Here is a 21,186-nt window from a genome sequence, read left to right as displayed (position 1 = left end):
CTGCGAATAGTAAGGTAAGTGTAGTACTACAGCCCCAGGCATACCTAGTTGTTGTTGTTTTTTTTTTTTTTTTGCTGTACGCGGGCCTCTCACTGTTGTGGCCTCTCCCGTTGCGGAGCACAGGCTCCAGACGCACAGGCTCAGCGGCCATGGCTCACAGGACCAGCCGCTCCGCGGCATGTGGGATCTTCCCGGACTGGGGCATGAACCCGCGGCCCCTGCATCGGCAGGCGGACTCTCAACTACTGCGCCACCAGGGAAGCCCGGGCATACCTAGTTTTATCCCACTTCGCTTTATTGTGCTTTGCAGCTATCGCATTGAGCAACTCTGTCGGCACTAGTTTTCTATCAGCATTTGCTCATTTCATATCTCTGTGTCACATTTTGGTAATTCTTGCAATATTTCAGAAATTTTCATTATTATTATATTTGTTACGGTGATCTGCGATCTTTAATGTTACCATTGTAATTGTTTTGGAATTTTTTCGCAAGGAAAAATTTTTTAATTCAAAAAAAAAACCCTAAATGTATCCAAGTGATACTTACTCCACTGTGAAAAAAAAGTTTATATTTTTCATACACCTTGAGTACGTGAAAGGTAACCACAAAAGGAAGATACCACTCTCCTGGGTGTGAAAAGAGGAAATATTTCTTCATTGGGCGGAAGTAGAATGTTCCTCACTTTTATTCCAGACTCTTTTTCAGTTCCGCTCATTTCCTTGAAGGCTAACAGTTTTGCAACCTATAGTCCTCTAGTGAAGGCAGTGTCTTTTAAGTGCTGTCTTGAACAGAGCTGCCCAAAGGCATGCATCTGATATTCATGAAACGTTACTTGGCTTTCACAAGTTTGCAGGCTTCTCAGTTGCAAGCCAGCTGACGTCATTCGGAGTAGAAAAAGCCCCTCCCACTTGCACCGGTTAATTGACTTTGATGGGCTCCTCTGCCTGGCTAAGTGGTTCTGGACCAGAGAGCACTGTTGTAATCTGAAGAACTTTCGAAAGTCACCCTGTCCAAGACTGCACATCCCCCCAAGACAGCGAGGAAAAAGGAAAGCAGTTGAAATGCTGGTCAGCAAAACAAGACCTGGCTGCTTGGAGCTTTGTTACTGAGTTCTTGCTCCTGTGAAGGCCTCTGGAGAACTGGGCTCCTTTGGAACTGGGCTGCTATGTTTGACAGACGCCTCATGTCTCCTCAAACTAAGTGCCTTCTTCCTGGGGTAAGCTTGTGGGCAGGGAGTCAGGCCAGATGCACGGTGTGGTGGAAAGAAAGCAGGGACGTACTGCCTTGTGAAGGGACTTGAGCAAATCACGTTGGTGGCTTCAGTTTTTCAAAGCTTTTCTTGGCTTGCCAGAAATGCTGTCATTCACAGTGTGAATACTAAATGTCCAGGGAGCTGAAGCAAGTAAAACTGGAGCTTTGGTTTTAAAGTGTGTCTTACTGAGATCGACTTAGTAGCTGGGAAGAGAAAGAGGGAGGCGGGGAAACTTGGTGGAAATTGAAAATGCTTTTTCCAGCTGTCGGCTGTCACTTGTCGCTTCATGGACAGCCCAGCCACTGAGGTTTTTTTGGTTTCTGAGGTTTTTCTGTGTAACTCAGAATGATGTGACTTCCCGTGGTGCTGTAAATTAAGATCTGATTGCTATTTGTCACAGTAAAAGTTTTTTTAATGTAATGAAGTACAGAAATGAGAGTCTACTGTTTAAAATACTTAAGCAGAGAGCTTTACCTCGCAAAGATTGGATGTTTGCGTCTTTGGACTTGGTTTAGAACTTTTAAAGAAAAGATCCTATCATTATTGGTACCCTTCCAGGGAAGGCTTTGGGGACAAAAAAAAAAAAATTCTAGAACCCAAATGTAAATCGCAGCCTATAAAACTCATACAGTTACAGGTATCTGTGCTAATTGGACACGAAAATATCATTGTAGAATCAATAAAGTACAGCTTGTCTAAAAATTCTTTCCAGGTTACCTCTTTTGTTTCCAGTTGTACCAACCTGCACTAAATTTAGTTTAACAGAGAAAAAAATGCTTGCAGAGAAAAATATCTGTACTTTGGTAATCATTTGTTTTGGGTTGGATCATATAAAAGTATAGCACAGTCTGTAAATGGTGCGATGCTTTGCTTAATCTGTTGGATTTCAGTGATCTTTTATTATATTTTGTGTTTTTTGTTTGTTTGTTTTGGCTGTGTTGGGTCTTCATTGCTGCGCATGGGCTTTCTCTAGTTGCGGTGAGCGGGGGCTACTCTTTGTTGCAGCGCGCGGGCTTCTCATTGCAGTGGCTTCTCTTGTTGTGGAGCATGGGCTCTAGGCGCGCGAGCTTCAGTAGTTGCGGCACATGGGCTCAGTAGTTGCGGCACATGGGCTCAGTAGTTGTGGCTCACGGGCTCTAGAGCGCAGGTTCAGTAGTTGTGGCTCACGGGCTTAGTTGCTCCACGGCACGTGGGATCTTCCCCAACCAGGTATCGAACTTGTGTCCCCTGCATTGGCAGGCGGATTCTTAACCACCGCACCAGGGAAGCCCTTGTTTTATTTTTTTAATTTACTTTATTGGAGTATAGTTGATTTACAATGTTGTGTTAATTTCTGCTGTACAGCAAAGTCACTTATACATATATATATATATATACATTCTTTTTCATATTCTTCTCCAGTAGCACAGGATATTGAATATAGTTCCCTGTGCTATACAGTAGGACCTTGTTGTTTATCTCATATATATATAAAATTTTAAATTTTCCAGAGACACAGTTTTCCTTGCTTGTGTTGGCCCCCATTAGACTTTGTATACCTCAGTTATATTTCTTTAGGCTCTGACACGGCTGGCAACGTATACACTAATTATAAAGGATTTCGGGACGTTAGATACTTCACAAGTTTCTGAGCTTTTCAAGTGCCACTCAAGTTTAATTCAGAAATTGTTCATACCTCTTTGCTTTGAAGGACATCTGGAATCATCATTTTCCATAAACTTGCCCACTTTCTAAGAATATTATCAGACACTAAATAGCTGCTACAGTCATTTCTCCCGAGGATTTCTATTATGAATTTGAAAAATGTTTAATCCATAACCCAGACTGCCAAGTATCCAAACTGCCAAATATATTCCACCCATCATTTTGAATATTTTCAGCCATGAAATTGGGCACAAAAAATGTCACAGTTTTTAAAATTGGAATGTCAGTCTGTATGATTCTAGAATAGCTACCTGAATAATTTATCCTTTAGTTAATTTCAGTTCAGTCTTGAAGTATTATGGAGAATCTGCCCAAGAACATTTACCCTTTTAAGCTACCTCCTCTTTCCCAAATCTAGATTTTTATTGCCTAAGGCCTAGTCACTCCTCATTTTAACTAACACTTGTGTTTGAATAGGGCTGATAAACACATGGATTTTTGTTTTAATGGTTAAGGTGTAAAATAAGTCTGTATAAAGACTTTATTCTAGGGAGTTAAGAGGTATTAAGTACCAGTTATAAAAAAATAAGTCACAGGGATATAATATATAGCACAGGGAATACAGTCAATATTTTATAATAATGTATGGTATATAGTCTATAAAAATATTGAATCTCTATGTTGTACACCTGAAACTACTATAGTATATTAAGTCAACTGTACTTGAATAAATAAAGAGTTTATTCTGTCCCCATGTAACACTTCCATTTAGTCATTCACAAAGTTCCCTAATGACAGAGACTTTTCTTTCAATTCGGACAATAATATAAATGAGAGAGAATTTTAAAAAATACACATATGTACATTTATGTGTGTATGTATATGTATTATAGAATAATTTTTTAGGATGCTGAATAAATTAGGTGGTCTTTTTTTGTTCTAATCATGTATGGTTTCAGTTTTTTTATCACTTGTACTTTCTGAAGTCACTACAAACCCCAAATGCATAAAAAGCACATTTAGAAATTATACATTTAATTCTCATCTTGCATTAAAATAAAATGAATAAACCAGTGCAGTTTGGTAGAGGTAATTACTTTTTTATTGCCAAGGGCAAAAAAAAAATATGACACTGTGAATTGGGAGACTGGGATTGACATATATACACTACTATGTATAAAATAGATAGCTAAGGGCTTCCCTGGTGGCGCAGTGGTTGAGAGTCCGCCTGCCGATGCAGGAGACACGGGTTCGTGCCCCGGTCCGGGGAGATCCCACATGCCGCAGAGCGGCTGGGCCCATGAGCCATGGCCGCTGAGCCTGCGCATCCGGAGCCTGTGCTCTGCAACGGGAGAGGCCGCAACAGTGAGAGGCCCGCGTACCACAAAAAAAAAAAAAAAAAAAAAAAAAAAAAGATAGCTAATAAGAACCTGCTGTATAAAAATAAATAAATAAAATAAAATTCAAATTAAAAAAATATGACTCCAACTAGTATTAAGTATACTTGTTATCTTTTTATGAATGCTGGTATTATTGCATTGTAAGTTTCTTCAGCATAATATCCTTTATGACTAAAATGTGTGCCATTTTTTTTAGACCAAGATGGCCGCTCCCTCTATCTCCTTTCCTTCCTCCAAATAAAAACGACCTCTCAGATTTGTGCAGGTTTTTCCATTTATTTAGTTCTGTTACCCATGATTTCAGCTTTTGCTGACTGTGATTAAGAGCAAGTGTTTGGAACTCTGCTCAATACTCTGTAATAACCTACATGGGAAAAGAATTTGAAAAAGAACAGATACACGTGTATGTAGAACTGAATCCCTTTGCTGTACACCTGAAACTAACACAACATTGTAAATCAACTCTGCTCCAGTATAAAATAAAAATTAAAAAAATAAAAAGTATTAAAATGAAGAAAAAAAAAAAAAAGCAAGTGTTTGGATACAGTGAGACCTGACTTGGAATGCTACACCGTCCCCTTAACAACTCTCTGATTTGGCAAGTGTTATCTTCTCTGAGCCTCAATTTCATTATCTGTAAAATTAGGAAAGTTGATATCTATGTTTCTAGATATTTGTGAGAATGTTTTAAAAATCCCAGGGCATATAGACTGCTTAGCATAATACCTACAGTTATTAAGGGAATGCACATACCCACCTACATTTTCCGCGGTGGCTAATAATAAAAGAACTTAGCTCTGAGATCCCAAACTATGATATCTAGGAGAGGCAGCAAGGGAAAGTTGTGAGTTGTTTCTTGTTTGCATATTAGAAGAAAGAAAGATTAAAGTAAATAACAAGTGGGACGTGGGACTCCTAACTGGATATCTGTGGATCCAGTATCAGAGGGCTGGGAGGGCAGAAGCCAAGTATAAACCCTCCGAAACTATATGCACATTATTAGAGTCTATGTGTATAGAGTCTTATAGCATCAGGAGATTCTCCAAGTGGCCCTCAACTCCCAAATGGTCAAGAACCAGAGCTCTTGAATGGGAATAAGCCCTAGAGAACAAAAAATATGATGGAGGTTAAATATTCTAAGAAGTCTAATAATTTTCAAACTCTTATTTCTCTTTACCTTTATATTGTTAATCACTTTAGGGGGAAAAAAGGAAACTAACATGCATCTGTGTATTCCCATGTATTATAAAACAAACAGTGGTCTAAAGCTACAGATTTCTGCACCATTTTTCAGGTCTCATTTGTATTCAAATGGATGTATAATGTTAGAAAGGCTTGGGGGCTAGTATATGTAAGGATTCTTTAAAGGGTGAACATGGGAATGTGTGGTTTATCACCTGGAAATGCCAGAATGTTTGCCCACATAAAACAGTCAATTTGTGGAAATAAAATTTTTCTGAAATACCAAAGAGATTTGCCAAGTTATTCTTATTGCTAAAATTGAAAACTCTTGAAAGAGAGCTTTCCATGTCAAAGTAATTAATTAAAAGTTATTCGTATTAAAAATACAAGAAATTTTAAAGGAAATGTGCGTAGGAACACTCCAGAATCTCACTGCTTTGGGCCAGATATTCTTCTTCTAGCAAATCCCATCCCATGCCTTTTCCACAAGCATACCTGCTTTCATAGTTGTAACTACAGGCACAGACTGTTGAGGGTTCTGCACTTTTCCTTCAGCTGTATTTTGAAATCACTTTTTAATCACAGAACGATAACAGCATGGTGTGGATTTACCATAGCTCTTCCAAAGAGAGTGGACATTTATTGTTAGACTTTTAGTTAATTCCATATTTTTGTTTTTATAGATAAATAAATCTGTCATAACAGTTTTGAGCATATGGTTTTTAACAAATAACTTCTTTGAGATAAGTTCTCGGATGTGGAATTATGTGCGCAAGTGAGTGGGATTGAATGTTCTTATGTCTCTGGCTGTGCCTTTGCATCATTCTTTTCAAAATGATTATATCAGTCGACAGTAAGAACATAGTATTATTATTATGCTAATTTTGTCACAATACACCCCACATTAGGTGTTAATAATTGCCTTCAAATGTAAATAACTACACAGCATCACTTTAATTTCTGTTTAGTAGATTAACTAGCAGAGGTGTATATTTATCAGAAATTTGTATATTCTTTGTATCTTTGTGTAAATTATTTTATTAGATTTCCTGTATTTAGATTACAGTATTAAGTTTATTTGTTAGATAGTAAGAGTACCTCTTTAAAGAATAAACTATTAGACAGTTTTCCCCTATCCAGTCTCACCTATCAAAATACTTCCTCTCATAAACACTAATCTGATATTTGTATTGTGACACCCTGCTCATATCACTAGAGGGTACATTAGTGTAAGACAATAGAGTATTAGTTTGATTAGAAATTGACACTAGACCCATCAAAGAATTAAGCCTTCATTTTGGAAAGCAGGACACAAAGCTTTTGACTTTATTCAGATATCTACCTTATTTTCTGCAGAGAGCTGATAACAGTTTTACAAATAAGAAAAAGACCACATCTGACTCAAGCTGTAGTTCATATGAAAAGTGTGTCCTTGTCTCACCTTGAGGGTCATAGATTTTGCATTAAGGGCAGCAGGAGCCCATAGATGGTCAAGTTGTTGTTGATCCTGTTGACCTAAGGAAAAATGCACAACAGCAGAGTTGTGAGTTGAAGTTTTATTCGGGGACCATACTGAGGACTATAGCCTGGGAAAGAGCCTCAAAAGACAGCTTCAAAGAGGTGCGGAGGAAGCCAGTTTCTATATGAGTTCTGGCTCAGGGATACATACAGTTAAGCATACATCTTGGTAAAAGATTACTGCTAGTCACAAAAAAATAGGTATTTCCAGTTAATGACTTTAGTGCTTCACCCGTGTACGGGAAGATGCAAGAATCTGTGTTCATTAAAATTATCCCTGAAAGATACATCTAACTACCCAAGGGGCCTGTTTGTCCAAAGCGCACGTTGCCTTACCCTGTTTTTCATCCTGAATACTTCTCAGGGTGCGTGGTCAGTCGGCGGCTGCAGTGGATAATGACTTAGTCCTCCTAGAACTTGGGTGGTGGGCAACGCTCTTTGCTTTCTTTGTTTACACATCAGGGCTGTCGCAGCTCAGAAGGGACCCTGCACCCTGGTAGCTTCCTGTGGGGCTTCCCCTTCCAGTGGTCATTCAGGGCCTGTCTCTCCCCCTCCCCTAGGGTTAGAGAACTGGAATTTTCTCTACTCTTTCTTGGTAAGGGACGTGTCATTTTGACCTTGATGTAATCTGATGTCCTTTGTGAACCTTACAAAGGGTACTTACATGCCTTTATCTTTTTTTAATTTATTTTTTATTGATGTATAGCTGATTTACAATGTTGTGTTAATTTCTGCCTTACAGCAAAGTGACTCAGTTATACATATATATACCTTCTTTTTTTAATGTTCTTTTCCATTATGCTTTATCATAAGATACTGAATGTAGTTCCCTGTGCTATACAGTAGGATCTTGCTGTTTATCCATTCTATACATAAAAGCTTACGTCAACTAACCACAAACTCCCACTCCATTCCTCTACTCACCCCCTCCGCCGCTTGGCAACCACAAGTCTGTTCTCTATGTCTGTGAGTCTGTTTCTGTTTTATAGATAAGTTCGTTTGTGTCATATTTTAGATTCCATATATGTGATATCATATGGCATTTGTCTTTCTCTTTCTGACTTACTTCACTTAGTATGATAATCTCTGGGTTCATCCATGCTGCTGCAAATGGCATTATTTCATTCTTTTCCATGGCTGAGTAATACTCCATTGTATGTATGTACCACATCTTCTTTGGCCATTCATGTATTGATGGACATTTAGGTTGTTTCCATGTCTTGGCTATTGTGAATAGTGCTGCTATGAACATACGGGTGCATGTATATTTTTGAATTAGAGTTTAGAGTATGCCCAGGAGTGGGATTGCTGGATCATATTGGCAGCTCTATTTTTAGTTTTCTGAGGAACCTCCATACTGTTTTCCATGGTGGCTGCACCAACTTACATTCCCACCAACAGTGTAGGAGGGTTCCCTTTTCTCCGCACCCTCTCCAGCATTTGTTATTTAGTTACATGCCTTTAGGTCTTGGTCCAATTATATAGCAGTTTTGTTACCTGTTAGTGGCATTTTAGGCATCAGAAAAGAGAAAAATCTGACCCCTGCAGTCATATCTAAGATCGTTGTCATGCAACTAGCATGTAAAATAGACCTGCCACAGTCCAGAAGGTTCCCCACCCTCTGATACCAGTGCCCCCTTTACAAAGTCGATGTTGTACCATCCTGGGTCTCCTAGTCTTCTTAGTTACTCTAGGCTTGCTTTGTCACCTGTAAAATGAAAGTAATCCTTCTTATCTCTCCATCACTCTTTAAGGGAGCCTCTGAAGGCCCATGGGGGGCGATGCTAAATTCTTAAAGCATCTCAGAACAGCTGTTTATAGTTTTGTCTTTCCTTTGACCTAGTCACTGTTTGAAGAATGTACTTTCAATATCAGTATGTATTCAGTCAAGTATTTTAACCTCAGGTCTTTTTCTTTTTCTTTGCATTTTTCTTTCTGGGCCTCTCCTGTCTTGGTACCAACACAGGTGTTTCTGCAGCTTGAAACCTGATGAGCCCGAGATCCTTCCTGTTGGGTCCACCAAGTTTATGACCGTTTTCATAACTTAGTTTAATAAGGTTTAATGCTCACTAAAAACACGTACATGCTTGGAACTTTCCACGGCCAAGTTCCACATGAGCGGGTTCTGAGCATCCTTCATAGCTCTGCTTCCAAGGCTTTTACAGTGGGCTTTCACAGCAGGCTGTGAATAATTAATGCTAATTTGATGTTTGGGTATTTTTTTTAAAGTTTCCATATGCACTCATATGTAGCAGTATGAAAAAGAAGTGACTTCATGATATTGAACAAAAATATCAATCACCTACACATGATATGGGTTGAGTACTACCCGGGTGAGATTAAATGTGGTCTCTATTGTTGGGGCAATTATTATTTATTCAGATAACATAAGATAAAAGTATGTATGCCTCTGTGCAAATATTGAGGAATAAAGAAACATAAACCTGTAGATTATGGTCAGCACACATGTTTAGAGAATTCTCAGGGTAAAGGATTGGTTGAAAATTCAGAAGTTATGGAATTCAGTTCAGTTTAACAACCATGAAAGAATAGGTTTGTCAACTGTCTCTTTAATATGATTTAGTTAAACTATGTTGAGCTAGATAGAATACGGAGGTCCAAGATGATTATGTGGCTGAGTTAGAGCTCAGTAGAAGTTTCTGTTTTAAACAGATCTCCCACCTGCTCCCTCTGCTTTGTATTTCATAGGAAGGGTAGGAATTCACAGGCCATCGTAGAAAGTGTGATAGGATTCAGAGTTCCCGAGAGCCATCATCACTTCACTGCTTCTACATAACTTTTTTTTTTTTTTTTTTTTTTTTTTTTTGCGGTACGCGGGCCTCTCACTGCTGTGGCCTCTCCCGTTGCGGAGCACAGTCTCCGGACGCGCAGGCTCAGCGGCCACGGCGCACGGGCCCAGCCGCTCCGCGGCATGTGGGATCCTCCGGGATCGGGGCACGAACCCGCGTCCCCTGCATCGGCAGGCGGACTCTCAACCACTGCGCCACCAGGGAAGCCCTCTACATAACTTTTGAGAGCCGTGATACCGTAGCTGGAACAGTTCATTGGTGGAAACGCTGAAGGTTGTTTCTTTAAAGAGGCCCAAAAAGGACAGCTGTCCTGGAGCTCCATGTTAATAAGAGATAATAAGAGATCATTTGTGTGAATGATAGAGGTTCCCCATTCCTGATGCAGTATGTGCTCTTGCGTTGAGAAAATGTGTATTTGTTTAATTTCTATAGCCGAGTGAGAGTACTTGCCTTCTCTGGGACTGGTTTTCATTCTAGCAGCATCCACTTAGCACTCATAACGCCATTAAAGTTGAAGACATTATGCTGTGGAAAATCAACCAGTCACAAAAGGGCAGATGCTATGTGATTTCGTTCATACAAGGTACCTGGAATAGCCAGACTGATGGAGACAGCTAGTATAACAGTAGCTGCCAGGGGCTGTGGGGAGTGGGAAATGGGGAGTGAGAGTTTTAGGGGGACAGAGTTTCCGATGATGCAGAAGTTCTGCAGATGGCTGGTGGTGATGGTTGCCTAACTGTGTGAATGGACTTAACGCCACTGAACTGTACACCGAAAACTGGCTCAAATGGCACACTGTATGTTGTGTCTATTTTACTACAATTTTAAAAAATCAATTAAAAAATTCTTTAGTGCGTATGTATGTTGCATGAGGCCGGGTGCTGTCTATGTATTATCTTACTTAATCCTCGTAGCAACCTAGTGAAGGACACACGTTATTATCTGTAATTTATAGATGAAGAATCTGGTCTGAGCACGGCCAGGAACGTCACAAGTCTAGGTCCACTCAGGAGACGGTGGTGGAAGCTGGGATGGCAGCCCAGTGGCCAGCCTGCCGTGTACACACGCATACCTGTCTGTGCACGGCTTCCTGTTTTCCCCTGTGATAACTGGGCTCTAAGTGTTCAGATTGACACCACTACTGCTGCCTTTCTTTAGGAAGAGGGACCAGGGTTCTCAGGGCTCCTCCTTGACATTTGAGCCCTGAGTGTCCTGTGTCCAGGTGATGCCATTCCCCCAAGGCTCCAGAAGTCAGCCACGCCCGATCGGCCTTTCCAGCAACAAAACCCAAAGCCAGCTGCCTCCTGGCTTCTTAGGTAGAATCCATGAAAATCACCCAATCGGCTTGCTCCCGAGATCGTTCTCAAAATTAACTTGTGCTGTGAACATCACTTAACCCTCTCTAAACAAACCACTTCTAATAAAATGGTGTTTGTTATCTTCTAGAAAGGTCCATTAGAAATTTAAAAAAAATTTTTTTAAAGACGAGCTTTTTTTCCCCCTTATCATATGTCCCAGCTACTTTTCAGAAAAAAAACCAGAGCATAGACTCATTTCCAAAAGGGAATATATGTAAAGGCCAAGTAAGGATATTTTCATAAAGAATGCATATGTACCATTTCTTTCCCTTTTCCATTTTTCATTGCTGAAATCTGTGTTCCTAACCAGATTTCACCTGAGGGGTTTTTTGGTTCATTTTTGTTTTGATTTTGTCTCGATTCGTTTGTTTTGCAGTTGCTGGCTTTGGACCAGGTATGTTCTATATCCCATCGTCCTGTTGGATTACAGATTAGAAGGCCATTCAGTGATACAGTTAGTTTTATAAAACAAGGAATAAGGTGCTATGGGGAATTGGACTGAATCAGAGATTTTGCTGATTCTGCTACCTACTGACCGTTGCCTCTTTACATTTCTCTACTTTTTTTTTTTTTTCTTTTTTTTGGCCACGCTGCACGGCGTGCGGGATCTTAGTTCCCCGACCAGGGATCGAACCTTGGCCCCCTGCAGTGGAAGTGCAGATTCTTAACCACTGGACCACCAGGGAAGTCCCATCTACTTATATTTTTTAATTGGGCAAGGTGATGAACTTGAATACAAAAGCATAGGCCAAGATAATGAATTAAATCAAGTTCTTAATTACAGAATTAGGAAACTTTTTAACATCAAAGATTCCATGCTCATGTTCCTTTCAAAGTCGTTGAGTCGCTTGTAAAATGTGATTTCTACTCCAAGCTTTTTCCTGATGAGTTCAATTCAGCCAGTCAGAATGCTGACAGTTTTCACAAACCTGAGAAAAATACTTATGACATTTAAAACACAAAAATAGACACACAGAATTTCAAATCTCTACTCTCCTGATGCTTTCTCAAGGCCAGTTCAGTTTCTCCTAATAAGGCGTTTGACCTGCTTGCCGGGCATGATTATGAAATATTACAAGCATAGGTGTATTCCTCGGATAAACAATACATCTTTCTAGGCACTGGTCAAACTCTTAAGTATTCTGGTTAATATTTTGGCTCTTGATATTTTATTAATACCAGCAAGCAGCTGGTAAGCTAGTGAGTACTTGATTAGGATTACAGTGGAATTTATGTTTCTTTAAAAAAAAGAAAATGGAATAGGCCTCAATTAGATGATATTTTTACAGGTCTGTTCTTGCAGTGTATTCAGCGCAAGTCCTGAGCTGGACAGCCTACATGGGCCTTATTCACCGATGGAGAATTCAGCCTAAAAGGACCATTTCAGCACCCAAGTCAATCTCATTATACTTCATTCTTACCCTTACGAAAGATAATGCCTCTTTATTTGGTATACATGTGTTCTTTCCAATGGCATGAACTGAGGTGACTTTTATGCATCATGTCCCATTACAGAGCTCCTCTGTGAAGCAGGGAAAACATGGCATCTGGGGCTGTTAATTCTTAACAACACCGGGAGGATGTAATTGGTTTATCACAAGGGACAATGAAGATAGCACATGTCATCGCTGTATGAATGCTCTTAGGTTATGGAATTTGGTCAGTGACTAACGTTATCATGGATGTGTACTGAAATAGCCAACAGTCAGATTGATAAATTGTGAAAGAGAAGAGAAGCCAGTAACAGTCAGCAAATGATAAGCAAGTACACGGCTTAAAAGCATTCCTGGAGTTTCATTTATCAGAACTCTTATTTACTTTGTTTTGCTCCCTGTTTGCTGCTTTGGAAGAGTTTCTCTTAATTATAGTCCTCATTTTTTAAAAGTATGTACTAATTGTTATATGAAGGACAATGGAAAACATGGGCTTAGTCGCAGACCTGTGTTTCAAGTCATACAGAAAGGAGCCATTTCTTCATAGCATTTCATAGCTGTTTTTAAGGGAGAGAGTTTACATGTAAGATTTAGCACCATTTGAAATGATCAGCGAGTATATTGGATTTTCTCATCTTCTGAGCAAAAGAAGGAACATGTCCATTTGTATCAATAAAATCTGTCAATGGAATATGGGGGCATTTTTAAAAAAATATCTTTATTGGAGTATAATTGTTTCACAGTGTTGTGTTAGTTGCTGCTGTATAACCAAGTGAATCAGCCATATGCATATGTATATCCCCATATCCCCTCCCTCTTGTGTCTCCCTCCCACCCTCCCTATCCCATCCCTCTAGGCGGTCACAAAGCACCGAGCTGATCTCCCTGTGCTATGCGGCTGCTTCCCACTAGCTATCTAGTTTACATTTGGTAGTGTATATATGTCCATGCCTCTCTCTCACTTGGTCCCAGCTCACCCTTCCCCCTCCCCATGTCCTCAAGTCCATTCTCTACATCTGCGTCTTTATTCCTACCCTGGCCTATTTTGAATATATCAAACATATGAATGTCATCTCTAGTAAAGTTGTAAATTACAATAATATTTTAATAAGGTTATTTTTCTTATTCATGAAATGTTATAAGATGTTCCATAGGACAAAAAACGTGATCTGTTCAGTTAAAAAAAAAATGAAAGAAAAATCTTCTGTTTTTTTAAGAGAAATATGATTCCTAAACAATAATATGGCTTAAACTTTAATTCTAGATGATCTTATGTTTTAAAATGAGCATTGGACTTAAAAAATTTTATGATTGTGTAGGAAATCTCTATTTTTATGTTCTTAGAAAAATCTTCGTTAAGGGCATGACTCTTCTCAACTGTTTGTCGCTTAATAATTTTACGATATGAACTGTGTAAGCATTCCTTTTCTTGACAGTTGACTGATCTGTGTTCATTCAGTATAAGGTCCACATCAAAGTAAAATGAACCACAAAGACATCTAAAACTAATTGAAGGGCAAAAGAAAGCAGATGCTCGGTGAGAGAGAATGTAATACTCCAGGGATGATGAACTGTTGACATTTCTTATTCACAGGAATCTAGATTGATAGTATGAGTTTAGATTTCCCACCTAGTTCTTAAGAAAAATTCCCTTATACTGCTCTGTGGAAGGTAAGGGCTTTGCATTAATCATATTTATCCTAGAATGTCTGCTTAGCCTGTTAACTCTGACAACAGCCATTATCTTTTTCTTTGCCCAAAGGCATGATTATGAAATATTACAAGCATAGGTGTATTCCTCGGATAAACAATACATCTTTCTAGGCACTGGTCAAACTCTTAAGTATTCTGGTTAATATTTTGGCTCTTGATATTTTATTAATACCAGCAAGCAGCTGGTAAGCTAGTGAGTACTTGATTAGGATTACAGTGGAATTTATGTTTCTTTAAAAAAAAGAAAATGGAATAGGCCTCAATTAGATGAGTGACGCTGGACGCATTCCCCAGTATCTCTGACAGTCAGTTGCCTTATCTTTGCAATTGAAGGAATAATGATATGAGCCCTCTTGACCTCAAGGATCAAATCTAATATATGTGAAAATCTTGAAAATAGTAAAGCACAAACTTCCTGCCTGGAGATCTGACCTCTCTTTGGAACAGTTCCCTCAATAAAGTCCCATGAGAACTTCCATTGTGCCTGGTCCCAGCCCCCAATTCACCCTCCATCCCGTCTGTCCCTCTACCAGTTTGCTCAGTCTTTGAAAAGTCCCAAAAGCTGTTGAAAGGGTCCTAAGGAGAGAATAATGGCGGCCACGACAAGACAGTTGTAATGGGGCCTAAAGGTGGACTGAATAGGAGAGAAAAATGGCGGCCACGACAAGACAGTTGTAATGGGGCCTGAAGGTGGACTGAATAGTATAACAGGGTAGTCAACTGTGTTGGGTGCAACCAAGGCCACAGAGGATTAAGGCTAAAAAGAAAGCCAGAGTCATTCTGTTTATTTATATTTTGCTGACGCTGTTAATGTTTATTCATTTGTTTTGCAATTAGGGCCCCAGGGAGGAGAGAACCATCTTTAGAACTGTCTCAAGACACAGTGGGGCCAAAGGCCCAAGTGCGGAGGAATGGGGTACTTAACAAGAAGTTAGGTAGAGCAAAGAGTAGGAACTAGCTTCTTTGAATGTGAACATAGGTTAGCTACCTACATATTCTACACATGGATTGGGAGAGTTGAGAGAATGAAAATATAACACAACTGTCAGAACCACACGTGCTTTCTTTTTGCAGAAGTCACTTCTGAAGGGAAGATAATTACAGTGTTTCACGGTGCTTAATATAATACTTCTAACACCTCATGGTATTTGAGCTTTCCTGATTTTTGGATTCTGGATAAGGAGCTTACCTTTTGTAAATCTTACTTCTAGCTATTTATTTCTAGGTATGAATCTACCCAGAAAAGTCATTCGGTTAAAAAAAAAAGAAAAGTTTTTAAAAACTGGGGTTTTCACATGTCACTCACCATTTGGCGTTAATTTCACATATGACTTGTTCTTGGGATGATAAGTGATATCACACGAATGACTAGAACACTGGAATAAATGCAGCCTTGATTTTATCTCTTTTTATACTACAGCAGAGCCTCCGCTCAAGCCAAGAGCTCTAGTTATAATCAAAGAAGTATCCGGTGCAAACCCAGCTACTGAGGCTCCCAGAGTCTGATCTGATTTTTTCTTTCTCTTCTGTGGTGTCTGAATTAACTAACTCACAGGTAAATTATGAAAAAGCAAAACAAAACAACCACCTTTCTGGAAGGTTTTCACAAGGATACTTCTGGTGCACCAGGCCTGCAAGCGCCCCCTCTAAATCCCAGAAGACTGGATTCTGCAGGCTGTTCATGCCTGTGGTGTTGCTTGCACATCACCCTGACTTTATGGGTTGGAGCTCCAGGAACCCACGGGCGCCATCATGGTCTGGACCTCTACCCAGCTTGTTTCTGCCACACTGCTGCCCGATTCATCCAGATATCCCTAGCCAATCCAAAATCACCCCTTTGGGTCCTGCTCATTCTGGGTACCACCAGGAAGCTGTCATCTGCAGCGTCATGCCCCCTCTGACTCGCTGTATTTTATCATCATTGATTTTTTTCCGGTTCCTCCGAAAAGCCAAATTCTAACCAGCCTCCCGGCCTTTGCACATGCTATTCTTTTTCCTGGGATGTTCTTCCTGTACTGTCCTCGGGTTCTTAAGGTCTCAGTTAACCTTCAGTCCTCAGAAAGCTCTTCCTCACCTACCCTCTGTAAAGTGGTTCCTCCTTTAGTCTCTGTCACAGACCCCAATTTATTTGCTTCTTGCAAATGTAACTCTTTGGCTTCTGTATGGTCTAGACTAGTGGCTTATACTTCTAGCAGACTCCGTTTCCTTTACAAGTACTTCAGCATACCTCCTTCCTGATCCTCAAATGAAATTCCTAGCTAATGCAAACAACAGATACAAAACTTGTACACCTCAGAAAGTAATTATTTTTTTCCTTCTGAGTAGCATTTTTTTCAATTTGTGATTGTGCAGGCATGTCCACTCTGGAAGACGGGATGAGGTAGTCACCTGCCTGCCCCTATCGGTAGGCAGCGTGGATGGGGCACTTGTAAATGCACATGAACAGAGGTGTGTGACACAGGTAGGCGGCTATGGGAAACCATGATTAACAATTCTTGGTAAAGTTCCAAACAAAAGCCAATCTTCCATCGATTTACATAGTACTTTCATCTGTAGAAAATTCAGCTTATTTAACAACTATACAGAACTTTGTGCCTATATGCAAAACAGAGTTAGATTCTAGGTTCAGGTCATTTTATAAACAGATTTTTCACCTACCTGAACTCCAGCAGGACTGTCAAAGGGCATGAGGGATGTATACCCATTTTATTATTACACAGGACTGTTGTGCCCAATGCAGGACATTTATATTCTTGGCCACTGTCCACAAACAGCCTGTAATGTCCCTCAATTGTTGAGACAACCAAAAATGCTGCAACAGATTTCTGGAACATTCTTTTTGGAATGACCCATCTAGACTGTAATCTCCACTGAGTGCAGGCACCACGTTTGCCTTGAACTGTAGAAGCCTTGACATCCAGCAAATGTGGTATATGATAGCAGTGCAGGACAAATATTTCAGGCAGGAATGAGCGAAAGAGTGGATGGATGGATAAATGAAAGGGAAAACGTGGAAACAGGGAAATGCATTCATCCATTCAACTGATAAATGTTTACTGAGCAGCTCATATATGGGCCAGGTGCTGTTCTAGGACCTAGGAACACAGCAGTTAATGAGACAAACAAATTCCCTGCTCTAATGAACTTGCTCTGTGTCCATATATGGAGCTCCTTTATGACTGCAGTACACCTAGATATCCTATATGACTGTAGGTGCATCCAGTTTTCTTTTATTCAGAGTGCTGACCGTATATAGTTAAGTCAATTGAGGGAAGAAAGCTGTGTAGGGGATAAAAAGCAGTGGAAGGAAGTCAGGTTGGTGACAGCATTGTGAATGGTGCTTGAGAAACAATCTAATACAACGAGAGCCTGAAAATAACTTAGTTATCAAGGACCAAAACATTTAAATCCAGAAAATGTTGTTATTGCTCTCATATATGTACAATAATAGAAGTGCTTTCAGTGGCTCTTTTCCCCTGCACGATAGCTTTTACATAGTCGGTGTGTTAGACGCAATGGATGTGCCTCCTTGAAGTTAGGTTAAGTTGTAAACCTGAGTGTTAAGAGGCATCCATTTGAGCATTTTATTTTCACATTTATATAGTATTTGCTTTGCCTCACCACTGTCCTCTGTTGAAGCACTCAGCAAGGTGGCAATCCATCTGGGAGCCAAAAGGGACTAAGGGAAGCTGGCAATAGCTGAATGCGACTGTTAGAAGTTGAATGTTCTTGCTTGCAATTCTGGAAACTTCAGTGGGAGATGTTAGGTCAGCTCTAATATACGGTATACCCTAAAGGAACTGAAAAAAAATGACACAACTGAAAAGAAGCATTTTTGGGGTCTTAATAACCCATTAAAACTCTGGCTGCGGGCTTCCCTGGTGGCGCAGTGGTTGAGAGTCCGCCTGCCGATGCAGGGGACACGGGTTCGTGCCCCGATCCCGGAAGATCCCACATGCCGCGGAGCGGCTGGGCCCGTGAGCCATGGACGCGGAGCCTGTGTGTCCGGAGCCTGTGCTCCGCAACGGGAGAGGCCACAGCAGTGAGAGGCCCGCGTACAGCAAAAAAAAAAAACTCTGGCTGCCATTCCCTTTTTCTCACTTGCGGATTATTTGCAGACCTATTTTGCTGGAACAACCTACAGCTAAAATTGCCACAGCCCTTTAAGAAGCCTACCTGCCCCGCTGAAGAGTAGATGTCAGTTTCAAATGATGTTTGGAATTGACAAGTCATGTTCCTCTTAAACTGGCATGTTTCTGGGCTACAACTCTTGAATTTTAAATATTATTCCCTGAATTCTTCTGATGCTGAGATTGACTTTTATGCTTTCTGCCATTGTGAGTGGCACTGAAGAGCCCAGGGTTGTAAATTTGAGTCTCCAGCACAAACGGCAAGCTAAACTCTTCGGTATTCAAAGTGAGCCATCGGTACTGGAACAGGATCTCATGCTGGGGGTAACGGCATCGCAGGAGCGTGAAGTTGTGCGGTGTATTGCAGATGGGCACTCAGGAAAGATTTATTACTTTAATAAATGGATGATGAGTCAACATTGGAAGGATAAGAGAATGAAAACTGAAATATCTTTGATGTCAGTTCTCCAAACAACCTCAGAAACAGGTGGTAATTTTTTCTCCGTTGTATCAAGAAGGAAAGTGAGGCTTAAGGAGTTTGGTTTTTTAAACGAACATTTACTGGGTGCTTATAATTACTCGTTTACCCCTTATGAGAGTCATGGGAAATGGGTCTGTATTGCCATTTCACAGATAAGCAAACCGAGGTGCAGAACTTTAAGTGCCGGCTTTGGTACAGAGCTAAGATATGAAGGGGTAGGGTGTGACTCAAGGAAGCAGACTTCAGAGCTTGTCCCCCTTTAACTACTAGGCGACGCTGCATCTCAGGTGTTAGGTCAGGGGCCTGCTGGATACACAGCTGGTAACGAACGGAGCAAAGTTGTCTGATTGCAAAATCCGCGTCGTTTCCACCATCCTCTGCTGCAAACCCAGTGAATTCTCTACTGATTGTAGTAAAGAGACGTGAATGTCTTCTGATCATCAAAGCCAAGGGTTGTTGTCCACAGCCCACACGCCTCTTAATCTTTCTTTTCAGCCCTGAGCTCATCTTCTTTCTCCAGGTTCTGTTTTTTCTTGCCTCCTTCTCTGAGAATGACTCCTCCCTCGTGGCTGGCTTGTCCCCCCATCTGCTAACTGTGAGTGTTCCCAGACGTTTCATCTTCAACTCGCTCTTCTTTTATCTGCTGTGGGCACCTGTCTTGTGGAGTTCTCATCCGCTCCCTGGATTCAACCATCACCTTCACATAGCCTGCCTTTAATAGAACTTAAAAAAAAGATCCAGTCATGTAAGTGCAGTGGCTTGTTGTACATCTCTCCGTGGTGGCTCCGTGTTAGCGTGTTTGAGGTAACATTCTTAATTGCTCTTTCCCAATAAGGTCCACTGAGTGCAGGAAGCACACACTCAGGAATCACCCCAAATGGACTCCGTTTCGAATGTCCATATTATTATTACTACATGTTTACCCAAGACTAGGTCAGTGTCATTAACAAAGAATGATTGGTCTATCTGATGGTGGTTCACCTAATGATTTAAGCCTCTTTTGAAGAAGTGTTGTTTCTATATCCATCCAGGTATCCTCTTCTTTTGAGCCATCTTTTGGGCTTGGAAGGACTTAAACATGTTTGTTAAAAAAAAAAAAAAAATTCAACTTAATTTGTGTTTCAGAAAAGTACTGATCCAATTAGCACTGTGGGTATTTTTGTTTTGAATAACTGCTTAAAAGATGTTTATCTGAAGACCTTTTCTTCCATGCTTTCTTCGTAGCAATAAATACTTGTAAAATTCATAGAACTTTGACTAGTTTTATCTAATTATTCCTTTACACTCTGTGATGACAATTTTCTCCTTGTTTTTTTTTTCCCTAAGTGATTATATGAAGACTCTATTCTAGTTGTTTTAGAGATTTAACACAGAAGTAGCCTTAAGGGAATTGATTAAAAAAATTTTTTTAATTGAGATATATTTGACGCATAACCTTACATTAGTTTCAGGTGTACAACATAACGATTACATATGTATATACTGTGAAATGACTACCAAGGTAAGTCTAGTTAACACCCATCACCACACATAGTAACAATTTTTTTTCCTTGCCATGAGAACTTTTAAGATATACTCTCTCAATAAATGGGTGAAGACATGGGTGAAGGGGGGGTCAAAAGGTACAAACTTCCAGTTATAAAATATCTAAGTCCTGGGGTTGTAATGTACAGTATGGTGACTAGAGTTAAAAATAACTGCATTGTATATTTGAAAATTGCTAAGAGAATAGATCTTAAAATTCTTGAAATAAAAAAAGCAAAAATAAAAACCTGTGAGGTAGTAGATTTTAAAGTCCACAAAAAATAAAAGTCCATACATATCTACACACTAAATGTAACATAGATGGCTAGTGGGAAGCAGCCGCAGAGCACAGGGAGATCAGCTCGGTGCTTTGCGACCGCCTGGAGGGGTGGGATAGGGAGGGTGGAAGGGAGACGCAAGAGGGAGGGGATATGGGGACATATGTATACGTAAAGCTGATTCACTTTGTTATACAGCAGAAACTAACACAACATTGCAAAGCAATTATCCTCCAATAAAGATGTTTAAAAAAATTAAAGAATAAAGTCCATAAAAATATTGCTATAGCATAGGATTGCTAAATGTTGCTAAAATATGGCTAATGAGAATAGAATCTTCAGTGAACCCTTCATTAAGTGAGTTCATAAACTAGGTGCTGATTGGTTTTGCCAGTGAGGAAAAGGCTGCTGGTCTGAGTTTACTGCCCGTCCCCTTTCTTGTTCACATTCACACATTGCTCCTT

The 21,186-nt window shown here is 40.1% G+C and overlaps 1 protein-coding gene across 2 annotated transcripts in view; it reads left to right on the top strand.

The window, feature by feature from the left end:
• The window catches only part of CACNB2 (calcium voltage-gated channel auxiliary subunit beta 2), a gene marked incomplete at its 5' end in the record, with an annotated part of 409,075 nt that overhangs the window by 214,464 nt on the left and 173,425 nt on the right, over positions 1-21,186 (top strand). Inside the window, one exon of one of the 2 annotated variants that reach the window (XM_082620016.1) lies at positions 1,166-1,216. The exons of the other annotated variant lie outside the window; for it this stretch is intronic. Within the exon in view, the coding sequence (XP_082476142.1) occupies positions 1,166-1,216 (51 nt within the window). Of the gene's footprint in view, positions 1-1,165; positions 1,217-21,186 lie in introns of those variants that run through there. 2 annotated transcript variants of the gene reach the window in all.

This window comes from Mesoplodon mirus (genome assembly GCF_964341445.2).
Source record: "Mesoplodon mirus genome assembly, chromosome: 4".
In the NCBI taxonomy this organism is placed as follows: domain Eukaryota; kingdom Metazoa; phylum Chordata; class Mammalia; order Artiodactyla; family Ziphiidae; genus Mesoplodon; species Mesoplodon mirus.
The sequence above is the reverse complement of the archived record's forward strand: the minus strand, read 5'-3'. Positions and strand labels throughout refer to the sequence as shown.